An 18,181-nucleotide genomic window follows, 5' to 3' on the forward strand; every position below is an offset into this window, starting at 1 on the left:
TCATACAAATGAGTAATCCTGTAAACGTAAACAGAATATTTTATATAGATTTTTTTTAATGAAAACTTAAAATCCTGCATTATTTTCCGGACAACCCGATATATAATGATAATTATATGAATAATGGAAACTTTATGGTAGAAAGAAAATTTAACTGGTTTTAACAAATGTGCGATGTGAAATAAGCTAAGGCAGTATCAAGTCGTTCACAAAATTCCCAGACAAGCTTTGCCACTTAAAATGATACTTTAATGCAAAGGATTTCTTGATTAGGGTCTTTGAACTTTGATTGCAACAAACCGGATTCGATGAATAACATTCCAGGGTCATGACCAAGGAGAAATTGGTAACCTTTATACAACAATATTTAAAGTAAAAATTTTAATTTATCGCTAATCAATCAGACCTTATGATTAATTGAAATGTAGGGTTGTAAAGGTTGAAGAGAAAACGTAACATATAAAAATGATTTTATATACAATTCAGTGCGGAATATAAATAATTTTGGTTTCGAAATAGTTACAAAAGGACGGTGGGGAAAGGAAGAGTGAGGATTCAATGGTGGTAGCCGTGCCCCAGGGCGAGCGGTGCAGCGACTACGTGGGCGGGGTGGACAGCGTGTACTGCATGGACAACGGGTGCTGCATGGACTACGGGTGCTGCATGGACTGTGTGGACGACTGGAGCCGCATGAGCGACCGTCTTGACCACTGGGACGGAGTTGTGGACGACCCTGTACGAGTTGGAATAAGATGTGGCGAGGGATGCGGTATGAACGACCGGTGCTGCGTGAACTACCGGAGCTGCGTGAACGACCGGGGCTGCGTGAAAGACAGGTGCTGCGTGGCCGTAGGCGAGCCCACCGTGGGCGTAAGGCGCCCCGATGATCCCGGCGGAGGCGGCGACGAAGAAGAGGGAAAGAACTGCTGCCTGAAAATACAAAACCAACTGATCAAAGAACAACTGTTTCTCACCAGATGACGGTAGGAAGGGACTTTGGGATGACCTATTGGACAACCCCAGCAATACATAATCAAAAAGAGAAAAACTGATAACTCTTTCTAAAGCTCTTAATACTATTTACTACTTTTTACTATTTCAAGTAAAAGTTAATTACTATAAAATTAATTTCAATGTTTACAATTTAAGACTTTAAAATACAACCAGTTCTTCTGGCTACTATCATAGCGAAGAACATTGGGAATGTCAAACATATGGCTTTAAAGTTGATTGGGGGTTGGTCTGCGAGTTGATAAGCATATGTTGAACCGGCACTGGGTCCGTCTGCACTCGCGAGGACATCAGAACATTATACCACGCTAGGTGAAGGGTTACCGGAGTTTGTAGTTTTTTTTTAAATGAGTACCACAAATACAACTATCAAACATCAACAACCTGTTCATTTGAACCACTCCCCGTTGTCCTAGCCTAGCCTAGAGTAGGCTGTCGATAAGTGTGGGATGGAGCAGTATGTGATCTCAGATTTGTATGATTCTTTGAGCGTCAAATGCAATTTATGTTGTAATATGTATGATTTATAACAGAACAGTTTTCAAGACTTGATTAGCTTTAGCCTGTAAAAGATTTACATCAACCTTTGCCTGTTGGCCATTTCACTTCTCATTAGGTTCGTTATTTAAAAAGACATACATAGAACAGTGGTGGAATGACTTGAACTTGCTGGTTTTTAATGGAACAAAACATAAAAGGTCATTTGGTTTTGGATACTTTAGACTTAATTAGCTGAGAAGCCACGTGGTTGTACTGTATTTTTGGTTGTGAAATGTTGTATATCACCGAACCATGCAAATTGTGCGGGTTTCCCCTTTGGAATAGAAGGTTTGTTGTTGTTTTCAACCGAGGTCGTGTACTTTACTCGAAATAAGTCCGGAGAAAGTAAGGAGAGCACGTCGACCTTTAGTCTTCAGGAGGAGTAGGCCGGGATGAAAACAAAAAGACTATGACGCAACCAAGGCTGATTTCCGCCCTTGACCCAATGCCCACAGATTCGAATTTTTTGCCCCCTAAGGGCTGCTGTAAATCTCCCAAGACTTATACGGTTTAAGAGATAACGGTATCTCTAGAAACGGTTTCTTAATGGAATAAACGAATCAGGTTCACTGAAAAGTCCCGTCGCAAAATTACGCACTGTATTTGGTTTCCACTGGTCTGGGGCTTTTACGACTTCGTTCTTCGTTCGCCTGTAAACGGATACTTACGAGTTTATACATGTTTCCCTGTCGGTTTGTGAGACTGACTGTGACGAGTCTTGGGCCAGTCGTACCTTATATACCGTGTCCCCTTCACCAGTGCCGTGGAGGGGTCGCTGCTACTGTCAGCGTCTGGGCGAACAGCCGAAAAAAACAATTCAGGAAAAACTAGGTGAGAAATTGCATGAAAACATTGTATCTGATAGTATCTAAAAACCACTTAAACCAAATTTCAATAATTGCATCCATTATCAATATATTTTATGTTTTTACGACTATATACTGTTATCGCCTAAACTACGTGCAATTCATTATAAAAAGTGTCTGTCTTAACTAAAAACGGCTTGTTTTTTTCCTAGTTTTTCCTATATTTAGGTAGGACTGCATATTGACTTCGCTCAGCTTGAAAACTCACAGCCCATAAAACCATGGGGTTCAATTGAGACATAAATAGAAAGTTAAAAGGATTAAATCTGAAGCAACACTCTAGAGGCCTGAATTCGTTGTGAATTTGTTCAACCAAAACTCTGCCAACCGGATACCAATTTTAAAGAATTTTATAAAAATCTATCTCTACGCCGCCCAAAAACTCTAAAAATATAAAAGAACGAAGTATTATGTTATTACGTCGTGATATAATCCATGTTTCCAATGTCTGAGAACAAGATACACAAAGTAAGCTATGTAACCACTTTCGCAGAATCCATTTTTAAACATCCGCAATTTTTTCAATCGGGTCAAAATGAAACATAAGCCAGTGCTTATGAAAAACAACAAAAGATTGGATAATCATATCTTAAAAATACTCCAATGTTAATAATAAATTACAATTAATTAAAGTTTTTAGTTGAGATAAAAAAAGTCAATGGTACGAGCGGGATTCGAACCCATGATCTTCGGCTAGATACGCCGCTGCTCGATCCACTCGGGCACTAACTTACCATCTCAACCCCACCTTTTGAATTTTCCCTCATTTTTGCCATTTTTCATGTTAATAATAAAAATATTAAAATTTGGAAAAATGGGATATTAATCGTCATTTATTTGTTAGAATCAACCCTTCCATCTCTAACCACCCCTTACCCAATAGATTACGATATTATGATATTGTAATTACTTGTAATTAAAGCAGAAATCGATCGGATGTGAAGGAATCGCAGGTGATGTGTACGTAGTAAAGAGATAGATAAATAAATGCACTATTTATTTTTAAAAAATGAAATATTCTACTACAAATGCATATTTACCTATGAATACAAGGATTGCCCGAAGTCGGTGCATAAATCGAAGAAAGCAGAGAAAAAAACTAAAAAATACAGGCATACAGCAAAACATTAAATAAAACTTTAGATTAAATGCTCTTTTAAATAAGATTAAGTTACAAAGAAATACAGATACACAGACACTAAAGGTAATTAAAATGGGAAAAGGGATATCAATCTTAAGTAGTTTTAAATAATCCATCCCTGCATCATCTGAGTCTCTACAATTCCTAACCATTAAATATTTAGACCTAAAACTGTCCATAATAAACAACCTAATAGAAATAGACGTATATAGAAAACCCACAACTACAAACACCATGATACCAGCGGATTCTTCCCACCCATGGTCCTAAAAGGTTGCTGGTTTCATTTGGCTCATAGACCGGATGTTAAAACTTCCGCTAACACCTGATAACTATAAAAAAGAATTAAAAACTATTAAAACCTTAGCAAAAAACAACAGGTATCAAGAAATATTTATTGATAGGTTGCTAGTTAAAAGAATAAAAAAATTAACTTTAAACGAATCAACAATAGGACTCAGCCACCCCACCACAAATGAATCATTAGGTTTCCGTTGTTTGCCATACATTGGTGAATTATCGGAAAAAGTTAGTAAAATTTTTAAACAAGAAGGTTTTAGAATAGCTTTTAGAAGTACGGGTTCACTTAAAAACATCCTCTCAAAACCTAAAGACAAAGTAGACAACTTGGCAAAAAGCGGGGTTTACCAACTCAATTGTAATGATTGTGATATTAAATATATAGGACAAAGCGGTAGAGAAATAAAAACAAGAGTAAAAGAACACTTGCCTAAATCGAGCAAATTTTCGGAATTTAAGGACCATCTAAAAGAAACAAAACATAATTTCAATTCAAATTTAAATACAAGAGTGTTACATAGTTTCAACAAAGGGAAAGAACTAGATTGGTTTGAGAAATTTGAAATTAAAAAATGTAAAATTGAACATGGTGATAAATGCATTAATAATATAACAGATTTTGATCTACCTCCCATTTTAAATATGTACATAAATAATATCAAACATCCAAATAATTAAACTAATTATTTTAATTGTTATTATTTTTATAGTAATTTAATAATATTAAGTATTTACTAGTATAATATTTATTTGTGTTATAATTTCCGCGTTTCGCACGTTCAAATTGGACGTCATTAAAAAATCAAATTGGAACGTCGCGTTGGCGGAGGTATCAGCGGGTTCACTTCGGCAATTCATGTCGAGAGACGTGGTTGTAGAAGTCCTTCAACCTGATGATGAGCTAAAAGGCTCGAAATCCGGATTATTGCAAAACAACTTACTGTGAGTAGGACTATCCTTTTAAAAGTATTAAATGTTTCTTTTCTTTCTTCCCTGTTTCTAGGCCTGATTGGCTTTAACAGATTTAACAGGGGACTACTCGAAACATTGGCTTATGCTCGGCCTAATGATCGCATCCTTACGTCTACTTGGGTATGTCACACAGTGAGGATAGGATGGACCTCTGGTCACATGAGGCTTTATTGTCATTCCCTGCTGTTTGGCAGTCTTTGGCAGAGGCATTATAGTATACATGAATTTCTACGTTGCTCTGAAACTCGTCTTAGATGTTAAAATGGAGTTGCCCGTACCGGAAAGTAGTTGTCCTCCTGGATCGTAGTCTTCCATTCCTTTCGCTCTTCACAGTAGATCCTACAGGGTAGGACGTGTTCGGCTGTTTTTCTTGTCCATAATTTTATGAGGGGGTCCGAACTCATGTAGTTTTCCCGCGAAACCCCGTGCCTTGTCTTGAATTGTAATAGGGGTCCATCTGTATATGCGTCTGCCGTCCTTGATTTTATAGGTCGTCCTGCCTTTCTGCGACGCATCCCGTCTACTTTACCACGTAGCCACGTCCCATTCTTCTGCATGGCAGGTTGCCACACTAGGGGATGATATTTCAAAACCGCCAGATTTTCGTGGTCCACGTTAGACATACCTTACCATTTTTAACCATCCCTAACGTCTCTATCCACTGGGCTTCCTCTTTTTCTAACCTGCTGTTCCAACGGCTGATCGCCTCTCAGATAGAACTTAGGCGTTCGCGCCTTCATACAGTTTGAATTTTACATTTTCCTTGTTTCGTTATTTTTGCATAATGATTATTATCGTTCACTGTTAAGCTGAAGCGTTGACAGACTTTTAGCTAGGCATGGTTCCTTTACATAAGAAAGGTTACATCCCTAACCTTCTATAACCATTTCTAACCAACCCTATTACAACATTGCCCAGTTCACGGTGACTTTAATGTGGGTTTTTCGTAATCAAGTCTGCCAAGGCAGATGTGCTTATAGGTTATCGTTGGTATCCCCAGGTCGCTTTAATTACCCATCTTATTTATGCATATTTCAATATGATTTTTGTTTCAGGGAAATTGTATGTCCTCTTATGTTGCGCTCAAGTTGTTAACATGGTTGAAAGTTAGGATGGGCTGTCCTTTATGGAAAATGACTTGCCTTTTGAGAAGTTGAGCAGGGGTTTTATTAATGGTAGCAGTTTGTAATTTGTAGCTACTGCACTATTCTTCAATTATTTCTAAGACTATCTTCTATCAGCATCCACTAATATCGCCAGGCCGTCCATAAAGGTTGTTATTTTTTGCAGCTTGCATAATGTTATTCTTACTCACTGTTAACCTGAAACGTTGACAGACTTTTAACTAGGCATCGTTCTTTTACTTAAGAAAGGCTACATCCCTAACCTTCTTTAACCACCCCTAATCACTGTTAACCCACTTTGCGTCCTCACTTTTCATAACCGGCTGGTCGCCTTATTGCCTGTATGCATTTGTTTCATTTCTTAATTCATAAGCTTTTTATTCACGGTGGGTCCGACGATTTACAGACCCTTTGGTTTGGGCATCGATCTTGCTACGTATATTGTTGTTTTTATAAGTTTTGCATTTCTCCTCTGATGCCCAATCCTGAAGTACCACTAGACGGTGGTCTGCGTTTTCTATAGGGTTAAGAACAACGAACACACCTCTTGAGGTGATGATTAATGTGCATCTATGTGCTCGGATTGGTAAATCAGCTTTGATCATTGCCGATATCCATGCGGTGTTTGCATAGTTAAGTCTGCCAAGGCTGATGTGCTTATAGGTTATCGTTGCAGATCTATTATGGTATCCCCAGGTCGCTTTAATTACCCTACCTATTTATGAATATTTCAACATGATTTTCTGTTTCAGGGATCTTGTCTGTCCTCTTATGTTGCGCTCAAGTTGTTAACATCCAAAGTTAGGATGGGCTGTCCTTTATGGATTGGCTTGTATATTCCCTGTGCATATTTGACTTTTGAGTAGTTTTACTGGTTTTATTGGTAGCTATTTTTAATTTGTGGCTACTGCACCATTCTTCAATTATTTCTAGGGATAGCTTCTATCATCTCAAGGGGTCACCTTCCACTAATATCGCCAGGTCATCAATAGGTTATTCCTGTAATATTTTTGCATTCAAGTTTGGTTAGGATGTCATCAGAAACTTCATTCCACATCGGTGTCCCAAAAACTGAGCCCTGCGGTCAACCTTTGTCAGATTGGACACTGACGTCACAGCCACTGTCTAAACATTACCTTCCTTTCTGTAAAGTAAGTCCTCAAGATGGAAGATGGTGTTATCTATAAAATCCTCGACAGAAAAATATACACTTACGATTGGCCACAAGAAGGAATCAAATACTAACCACTCCTAACCATTCCTAATGACTACTAACAATTTTTAACCATTCCTAACCATCTCTAGCCAACCCAAACCAAATGGTTTACCATATTATAATGCTAGTTGGAGCTACATCTAATGCAATTGTCACCCATCGGTTTTCAGGATAGGTAGATGCAATAAGTCAAATAAAACCGAAAAAGCGAAAACATGGGACTATACGTCGAACCATTTTAGTTTCAAGGCGATTAGAATTTTCCATTGAATGTTCCGATTTCTTTTGAAATTGATTTTCCCTTCGATTTGAAGATGAATTGCCCAATGTTTACTATTTTTCAGTTATTTATTTCATAAATAGTCCCGCGATTCTCACGCAATCCGTTCGAGACGTTTTCTCTCTGGTGAGATGAAACATTTAGCAAGAGTCTAATCGTAAGAGATCACGTTTTATTGTTTTTTTTTCTTTTTAATTTTAAACATTTCCAACTTTTCAACATCTTCATATGATTGTAGGTAATAGGTAATAGTTTTCAAGACAAAAACAATTGTGCCGTCTGAGCCAGGATAAATGCTAATTTAGTTATTTGCATTCTTGCGATCAATTGGGCACTCGGTTGACATATTATATCCGTGTTAACCTTTATTCTTTTGTCTGATTGCGACAGAATTTTTTTAATGTCTCATCGATCTTATGAAAGCTCATGTATTCAGCCTTGGTTTACCAACACTTTAAAGATTTTATCCCGCTTTTTTGTTTTTTAAAAAAATGTTAATTGGCATCGTGAGTATATTTAGCTCAGGTCAGTTGACCCATCTGATGTAACGTTTCGTGACCGCTCAGGCTTCCTGGACCGCCCACTTTTACGATAACGGCCGATCCTATTTCTGTCCTGGATTTGTGAAACCCGAGCATAAATAAACAGAAATAATACAACCGCAATAATTAACATTTTGAAAGGCGGAAAAACCTGTAAAAACCAAGGAAAAACGGATTAACTTCGATTCTTTTTGGACACCTGTTGTTCAAACCTATTTATATACTATAAAGCTCGTGAATATAGAATAATTCTATGGTATCTATGGTTATCTGGTTCTATTGGGTAAAACATTGTCAAATTGAATACTTTACCGTTTACCTGAGACCAAGTTTTTGATTGTTCCACTTTTCAAAATCATGTTTTCAAATATTGCCATCGGACTTATAACCCTATTTACATGCATAAAGAACGTTTTACCCCTTTAACCAAATATTACTACAAAGTGATTTAAAGACTGTCAGCTTGGTTTCGCCAAAGGTACGAACGCTAAACTGAAACATAAACCCGTACCGAACAAAAACAGGAAAAGATTGGATGGTCTTATCATAAAAAGACTCATAAAAGAAAGGTCATGCAATTTAATCAAAAACCGTTGAAATTTGTAAAAGTATAACACCCAACCAAATTATGACTACTTTTACATAGAATGAACCCATATGCTAACCTAACCATCAGGCCTTTCTTTTCTTTTGGCATTGGTATACCGTTTGGTTAGGAATGGTTGAATATAGTTAGGAGTCGTTATGAATGGTTAGGCTTTCCTTCTTGTGGCCAATCATAATTTCATCTTTTGCTGCCGAGGATGTTAGAGATGACGCCATCTCCCATCTTGAGAAATTACCTGACAGAAAGGAAGGTGGTATTTGACAGTGGCTGAGCCGTCAGTGTCCAACCTGGCAAAGGTTGACCGCAGGGCTCAGTTTTTCAACCACCGATGTGGAATCTACTATTTGATCACATCCTAACCAAACTTGAATGCGATAATATTACAGGAATAACCTACATTGACGACCTGGCGATGTTAGTAGGTGACCCCTTGAGATGATAGAAGGTATCCCTAGAAATAATTGAAGAATGGTGCAGTTGCCACAAATTAAAAATAGCTACCGATAAAACCCCTTCTCAACTACTCAAAGGGCAAATACGTGCAAGGCTTATACAAGTCATTTTCAATCAAGGACAGCCCATCTGAACTTTCAATCATGTTAACTACTTGAGGGCAACAAAAGAGGATAAAAAATCATGTTGAAATATGCACAAATAAGTTGGGAAATTAAAGCGACCTAGGGATAAGCACATCAGACTTGTCAGACTTAGCTACGCAAACCCCACATTAAAGTCGCCGTGAACTGAGCAATGTAGTAATCCATAATCTGCTGTGTTTCATTTAGTTTAAGGGACATTATGTATAATCTACCTTAGCTCGTGTCTTAACTTCTGATGTGGCCGAGATGTGGTCCGTTCTTCCATTTTTAAGTTCCATTCTGCGCAGGCAATTTTTATTATGTCTATCGGAATGACCCCCAATTACCGGAAGAAGAGAAGTAGTGCTTTGGTGACAATCTCTTACCAACTTCTGGTTTTTATCGTTCCGGATTTCGCTCTGTTGATACACAATAATTGAATCGATACTGTCCCTAATTACTACCTTCCTCATTTTTCATAACCTGCTGGTCACCTCTTACTGCCGGGTCGGACTGGTTTCTATTGCCAGTATACATTGATTTTTCTTTACGAATTTCGTTGATTTCGTTGACTATTCCTGACAGTTAGGTCTTTTTTATCTTTTGCCCTGTTCCTATGGATCGCATCCTTACGTCTATTGAGTTGTGAGTCACACCCAGTGTGGACGGAATGGATCAACGCGAAGGTAATCCCAATTGGCGATTAGAGGAAGCATATTTCTTACTTTGCAATTTTGTTCCATTATTTATTATGTCATTTACATTTGTCCCTCATTATGGTGATCACAACTTTTCTAACCGGCTGTTACTATGGCTGGTCGCCTCTTACTGTCCTGTCCCCAGAAGGGTTTCTTTGTCAGTTTCCTCTATTTATTATCCCAGTGGTCTGCCAAAATAGATAGAAATTTTGGTATGGACATCATTTTCTTCTTCTTTATTTTTTTCCCTTTTATACTTCATAACTTCATTTTGCTTGGAGTGTAACCATCTCTAACCATCCTTAACCATTCTTAACCATCTTCAACCATCCTTAATTATCTCTATCCATCCTTAACCATCTTTAACCATCCTTAACTATCTCTATCCATCCTTAATCATCTTCAACCATCTTTAACCATCTTGAACCATCCTTAACCATCTCTATCCATCCTTAACCATCTTTAACCATCCTTAACTATCTCTATCCATCCTTAATCATCTTCAACCATCTTTAACCATCTTCAACCATCCTTAACCATCTCTATCCATCCTTAACCATCTTTAACCGTTATTAGCCATATCTAACCATCCTTAACCATCTCTAACCGTTCCTAACCTTTGTTAATCATTCCTTACTATTCTTAACAGTATAAAACCATCCCTAACCAAATAAAAATGAAAAATGCCGAAGATTACTAAAGTGCGATGTGTCCTTCATTGAAATACAATGGCCACTCATTGGTTTTTGTACGAAATAAGTCTAGGTAGGATAAAAAAGCGAACTTAGTAATGGGCAAACTTGAGATTGAGGAAAACCATTTCAATTTCAAATCGTTTGCAATTTCTCGTTGAACGCAAGTTCTAATTTTCTTTTGCAGTTACTGTCAATTTACTTCCAGGCTAAGAAATTGCCCGGGGGTTTGAAGAAAAATTTATATGGCAATAGGTTCAGTCATTGCAAAATACTGTCCAGCCTAGTTTAATAGTAGTTGCGAAAGTTACGAAAAGTTATTAAAAAAACTCAAAAATTAATCATAAAAATGTTGAAATTTCATGTGTTCAGCTAATTCAGTTAATATCATACCTAACCTCTAAGCAAGGCAAAAAAAAGATGGAATTATAATATTTTAGTGTGTTATTACAAATATATAATGGTTATTGTTTGTATTGATGCTGTTTCGATAAATTATATAATTAACCTAAATGATTTATGTGTTTCATCCTGTATTTGATAGGTTGGCTTAGTTCGTCACAAGGGTTGGATATAGGTATGCATCTTTTTAAAACGTTATTCCGTTAAAATGTTAAAAAATACCCCATTTCATAACCAAGTCGTAAAGCATTTAAAAATTATCTTTAAGAATTTGATCTAGAAGGAAGTATATAATGTAAATAAAGCTTCTTTTCAAAAGTGGCACATGCCGGTTTGGTCGACGTAACGAATCGTCGGAAAGTGATGTTTTGACCTTGCGAGCGAGATGCACACAAGTGGGGGTCATCAACACCACCTAACGGAATCTGTTGAGGAAGAAAAACTCGTCCCTATTATGCAATCTTGTCATCCACTAACCTATTCGAGGCAACTCATCATCTTCGGAATAAAAGGTAAAATGACTCCGGTTCAAAGTCCAAAATGAAAAGCGTGCGTTTTTCTCATAATGGGCAGTTACAACGACAATGATGAAACGAGAACAAAAAGGGCGTTCTGTGCGAACTCGGTCACGAGTCGGGACTGGCTAGTTTCATCATCGGCTTTTCAGACATCATCGATCATTAGGCCGATGACGCCCCGATTAGGTGGACAAGGCGACTTATGAACAGCCCAAGTGTCCCCTATGAGAACACGTTTTAGTCTCCACATCATCAGTAAACAGTTTTATCTTCTTACGAACACCATCAGGTTTTAGTAACTGGGTCATCCATGAGGACAAGGGATCCATTTGATTTTCTCATTCTTACAATTGGCCTGTTATGAAAGGTTCAGATTGTATTCTCTTATAGAACATAACACAATCTAACATGAACGTTAACTGAAAATAAGAGTAAAAGAAACTATAAGGAGTAAGACAGGAAAATGAATGTTTCATGTAAAGAATTAGACAGCTTGACATGAATGGTCAAACATCAAATCCCAACAGCGAAGCATCTATGTTCTTTAGTATCGGACAGATTGACATCGGTGGTCATAATTGAACTTCACCACAAAGCAATGATGCTTAATAGCATCGCGTATCTTGTCATGGATGGTAAGCATCGATCAGCTACAGCAAAACAATAACATTATGCAGCTAGACATCGATTGTAAAAAATCGAACAGCAACGGTGAACTGTCAGAAGCGTTTCGGATTCTCGCCATCTTCAGTGGTGGGCCTGTGTTGTTCCTAATTAATAACAAGTTAGCCTAGCTAGCTGTGTTCTATTATTAGATCTCCGGCTGAAGTATGTGGACTGATGAACCTGTCGTCATTTCAAATCAGGCTGGTCTGCTCGTCTTTGCTGCTTTTGGCAGTCAGAAGCGTTTCGTCTTCTCGCCATCTTCAGTAGGAGGTCTGTGTCATTCCTTGTTGAAACTAATTAAGCATGGCTAATATATCCTCTTGAAGAATATTGGGTGTTGAACTTGTAGATTGGTCGTTTCAGATCAGGCTGGTCTGCTCGTCTTTGCTGCTTTGGGCAGTCAGAAGCGTTTCGGCTTCTCGCCATCTTCAGTGGTGGGCTTGTGCTGTTCCTAATTAATAACAAGTTAGCTTAGCTAACTGTGTTCTATTGTTAGATCTCCGTCTGAAGTATGCGGACTGATGAACTTGTAGATTGGTCGTTTCAGATCAGGATGGTCTGCTCGTCTTTGCTGTTTTGGGCAGTCAGAAACGTTTCTGCTTCTCGCCATCTTCAGTTGGGGGGTTTATGTTATTCCTTGTTAAAACTAATTTAGCATAGCTAACGTTATATTATTACATCTCCTGTTGAGAAATGCTGAATGACGGACTTGTAATTCGGTCGTTTCCGATCGATTGGTCTGTCCATCTTTGCTGTTTTCGACGTCAGAATCGTTTCGGCTTCTCGTCATCCTCAGTAGTGGGTCTGAAAAGTAAAATAATTCTAGTCAGGTAGTCACAGGAGGGCTTAACGTCCAGTTTGGTGTTGCGGAAGATAGTGAATCTGTATGTTTTAGATAATTAGAAATAATTTAACTTGGCTTGTGTTATTTTGTTAGCGGTCATTGTTGCTGTCCACCTCAATTTCTAAACCAATTGTCACGTGACCGGCATACCATGAGTATTTTATGCTTTTTGTGCGGAGTAATCAAATGATCGATGCGTGATAATGAAAGACTAATGACCCTGAAAACCCTGAGAAAGAAGACAGTCATGCTCCATCCAAAAAAGCACACGTGGATGCATTTCTCATCGCATTCTATTCGATTGTAACGAACTCCATGTCCTTTCTTGAATTTCTGCCTGATGAATTTTTATGGATGTTTGGAATTTATTGTGTTTGATAATGAACAGACGTATAATTGATATGATAAATGACTGCCGAAGTACTAAAAGACGCTTTAATAAAATTACAACAAATTAAATTTAATAAAATGACAGATACCAGTTTTTATTTAGTCAATAGTTTGCACAAAAGTGGACAAGTTGTTTTAAACAGTGGGTTTTTCACTGAACGTAGGTAGACCAATTTCTCTCAGCACATCAATGGAAGAATCTAGACAATCGACAAGTTGCTACAATTTTTAATGTTGCTTTTTCCCTGAAAACATAAAATAAAAAGACATTTTCGTTCTGTTTTTCAGCAGAGGTTCAACTGAAGCAGTTCACTACCCAACATCGGTTAATTTCAGATTATTTCGACTTCTCAATGATATCAGCAATCGCTGGTGACTTCTTAAGACCATGTCATAATTTTTGCTTTTCGGCAAACCCCTAGAAACATTGGTCACGTTCTTATTTCTCTTAATCGTAGGCTAAGTAATCTGTCATCGCGTCTTATCTAATACAATTCATTTCCTAAGAACGGCTTAGGTAACTCATTTCTTAGCGTGTTGTGATCTTGTGTTTTTTCGACTTTATTACTGCTTTAAAATATGAACTTGGATTAAAGACACTATTTTCTGACAATCTAATAAGGAAAACTGACATGTTCATTTGTCTTATCACACTTAGGTAGTCCAAGTTTTAATTCAAAGTAACCTTACGTTCAGCTGTAATTTTTCTATGATTCTAAAAATTAAATTTAGATGTTCTTTATGAATACTCTAATTTCAATTCGTTTGGACTATTTTATAGTTTTATACTTCCCTAGATGGCTCATCAAAATTCTGGAATTTTTAAAATTAAAAATGCTGCTGAGTATGACAATTTATTTGGGAAGATCATCATTTTCGTTTGTTTTCATTAAATTCACCATTTTCGTGGTCCGCTTGACCAATTAATACTTTACAATTAATTAAGGTTTTTAGTTGAGATGAAAAAAAGTTTATGGTACGAGAGGGATTCGAACCCACGACCTTCGGCTTGATACGCCGCTGCTCTACCACCTGAGCTATCGTGACCTCGATCAAATGGCAATAGGAGGGAAAATTCATAAGGTGGGGTTGAGATGGGGAGTTGATGTCCGAGTGGATCGAGGTCACGATAGCTCAGGTGGTCGAGCAGCGGCGTATCAAGCCGAAGGTCGTGGGTTCGAATCACTCTCGTGCCATTAACTTTTTTTCATCTCAACTAATAAAAACCTTAATTAATTTTCGTTTGTCTTATCTCACTTGGGCAGCCTACGGTTTCATCCAAAGTAACCTCATGTTCAGTAGAATTTTTCTATAATTATGAACGTTTAAGTTAAATGTTCATTCAAATACTATACTTTCAGTACTTTTTCTCATTTTGTAGTTTCATACTCTTAGATGACTTTCATCAAAATTATATCACCTATCAGAATTTGGATCACCGAGTAACAGACGTAATAGAAAAATCTCTCGAGGAAAAACAAATTTGTTCTGCTATCTTCCTTGATGTCTCACAAGCTTTTGACAAGGTCTGGCACGAAGGACTCATCAGTAAACTAAAAGGTATGCTACCAAAGCAGTATGTCGATATTATCAGTTCCTACCTAACTGACAGACTGTTTAGAGTCAAACAAGAAGATCAATATTCAAAATTAAAAACAATAAATGCAGGAGTGCCACAAGGTAGCATATTAGGTCCACTGCTTTACTTGTTATACACCAGTGATTTTCCGAAAATAGATGGAGTAAAAATTGCAACGTTTGCAGATGACACAGCGGTGATATCACTAGGACCGACTATCACCCACTCAACCAAAATCCTCCAAAATGCATGTAATAAGATAAACGAATGGACAAAAAAATGGAAAATCAAGCTAAATCAACATAAATCAGTTCATCTAATCTTTACAAACAAAAAGGTGGACCATGTTCCGTCGCTCACAATCGATGGAACTACTATACCATACAGCAATACAGCTAAATATCTGGGAATGACCTTAGATGCCAAGCTGAGATGGAAAGAACACGTGAAGAAAAAAAGGACAGAAATAGGTTTAAGGTATAGACAACTATACTGGTTGATAGGACGTGGCTCCAATCTTGCTATACAAAATAAAATATTATTATATAAACAAGTCATAAAGCCTATGTGGACATATGGTATTCAACTATGGGGTTGTACCAAACACAGCAATATCAAAATCATACAAACACTCCAAAATAAAATCTTACGTAACATGGTCAATGCACCTTGGTACATAAGGAATAAGGACTTACATAGGGATCTTAAGATCCCTGAAGTCACGGCGGAAATACAAAGATTTGCCGCCAAACACCAGGCTCGCCTCAGCCAGCACGAGAATGTGGAAGCAACTAAACTCTTACATTACCGAAACACGATCAGAAGATTAAAAAGAACAAAGCCATATGAACTTGTGTAGTTATAAGTGAATAGTGAATAGTGAAATGTAAATCTTATTGTACCAATGGGTTTATAAGAGTGTAAACATTTATTTATTCTATAATATTATTGTAAAATTAATGGTTGGTCTAATAAGACCAGTTTTAATAAAAACATTTAATTAAAAAAAAAAAAACCTATCAGAATTTGGAAAAAATCGTGTTGTTATCCAATTTATTTTGAAAATCATAGTCTTATAAAACTTAGATAGCTTAAGGTTTAATCCAAAGTAACCTCATCTTCAGATGTGATTTTTCTATAATTCTGAAAATGTATGCAGAATGTTCAGTCAAACACTAATTGCATGTTTTTAAACAATTTTATGAGTATGAACGGAATATTGCGGAACACAGCGTCAAACCATTTGTTTTGCAATTTACAAATTTTATGAAAATGATTACAATTGAAAAAATAACTGATAGTAGCTGAAACTAGAATAATTTCTTCGCTGAATCACATCTTTGACAACTTTCTATCTCTACCGTGGAAAATGGGACATTAAAGCAATTCAAGAATTAAAGTGAAGGGGTTCTCCCCTACTTTGTCTTCTTGGACATTACCTTTATCTTTAGAGATTTTAGAATTACTTTGTTAAAGTAAGTATCGTATGCTTTTGTTGAGATTATTTTCAGCCTTGTACAAAGCAGAGTCGGTTTTGTAGCAGGCGTGTTTATACAGATTGTTCTCTAACTTCTGCAAATATAAGCCTGGTTAAAAGCACAAGTTCTTTCCGTCAGTACTGCACAATAAAATTATTTCTGGTTGGATTTACGTTACACTCGTAAAAATGTCATTTTTCAAGGCTTTATTAGGTAACTAGCTCGTTAGTTTTTACATGTCCTCATACGAAAATACAACTTGCCCTGAGTGACTTAAAGGCTTTGCAAGTACCGAGATTTCTTTATTGTCTGTTTTATTATTTAGGCATTTGTGAGAATATCTTTGTCGAATCTAGTCATAAGAGTTGGTTAAATTCAATCTGACTTAAAGTCAAACAAAACGGGCTGAAGAGTTCTCAAGGGTGACGAAACGATTGAGTGCTTTGAACCCGTGGTTCTTCCTTTTCCCATGGAGGTCTCTTGAGAATTCCTTCTCCTTTCTCAAAGTTGTCGATAGTTTCATAATTTAAAAAAAATCGACCTGTTATGCTATTAATGACCCATTCGAAAAACAAAGCACAATACGTAATGATATATAAATAGTTTATAATGAGATTAATGTAAAAGGGAAAGTCGAAAATCTCACATGAGACAAACGGCACAACTTTTAATTCAAGAAACAAAAAAAATTTGATACCAGTAATAAGACCCCATAAAAACTTGTCTAATAGAAATGACTGAATCATTTCTCCCCTACAAGTCGTATTTTTATATGGAAGCTTATTCCAATCCTACTTATTCATTCAACGCTATTTTTCTCATGTACTTACGATAGGAGATTTTGCCCCGCGATAGCTAAGTCCAGGACTTAGCAAGAGCCCCTTTCCATAAATGGTAAAGCCAACGCCTACCGACTCACCTTAACCTCGTGTTTGATCAGTACTCATTCAGATCTCTTAGCAAACTTCGATATATTTTTTATATTTTGATTTTTCAAATGGTCTCAAAAAATAATTATATATTTTTTATATTTACTGGCCTAATATATAAAATAATTGCTATATAGAAAAGTATGTTGCATACATTGTAACAAACACCATATATAATTAGCAATACGTTTATCTTTCCATTTTAACAAAAAAAAAACCTTGGACAATGTGTGATCCGTCAGAGGATATTTTCATCAATTACTTGTGATAATGAACAATAACGAATTAATTTAAAGTACTTTTTTTTCTTTTTTTTCCCGTTATGAACTATGCATATTAGCCATGTGACAAATCAGAAAAGGGGGGTCAAAATTGGGGGGGTTATTGGGAAAAAAGGGCCAGGGGCAACGGTGGGAATCGAACCCACGACCTTACTTACTGTACTTTAAACATGTTCATTCTGTTTACTCTGTTCAAATTTCCCTTTTAATAATCCAAACTATTTCAACGGTTTTATGCATTTATTTCTTATCCTTTGTTTTTATACTATTTAATTGTTTGTTTATAAAGTTAAAAGTGGGATTTTTTAACATTCAACTACACCCAATCGCTTAAATTTTTCTTTACTCGACGATGTTCATCCGTGGAACCACAATTGACCACTATTTTCTCTACTAAGTTGATAATTTTAGCAATTTATCACTCTTGTTTTATTATTCTCGTCTAGCTGTGTTGCACTAAGTTCCGCAGGGTTTTTGTACATCGTTAAATCGATCGGCATAGCGGCGAATAATCATGTTCTTATCAC

General features: G+C 36.8%; 1 protein-coding gene across 1 annotated transcript; it reads right to left on the bottom strand.

The window, feature by feature from the left end:
* Positions 1-453: 453 nt before the first annotated feature.
* LOC106663264 (cuticle protein 70, isoforms A and B-like) lies at positions 454-2,256 on the bottom strand. The gene is made up of 2 exons (XM_014387967.1): positions 2,220-2,256; positions 454-930 (listed from the first exon to the last, which is right to left on the bottom strand). The coding sequence occupies exons 1-2, from the start codon at positions 2,229-2,231 to the stop codon at positions 556-558; spliced, it is 387 nt and encodes a 128-aa protein (XP_014243453.1). The 5' UTR covers positions 2,232-2,256; the 3' UTR covers positions 454-555.
* Positions 2,257-18,181: the final 15,925 nt, after the last annotated feature.

This window comes from Cimex lectularius, unplaced genomic scaffold (assembly GCF_000648675.2).
Source record: "Cimex lectularius strain Harlan isolate CLEC.00 unplaced genomic scaffold, Clec_2.1 scaffold131, whole genome shotgun sequence".
Lineage (NCBI taxonomy): Eukaryota > Metazoa > Arthropoda > Insecta > Hemiptera > Cimicidae > Cimex > Cimex lectularius.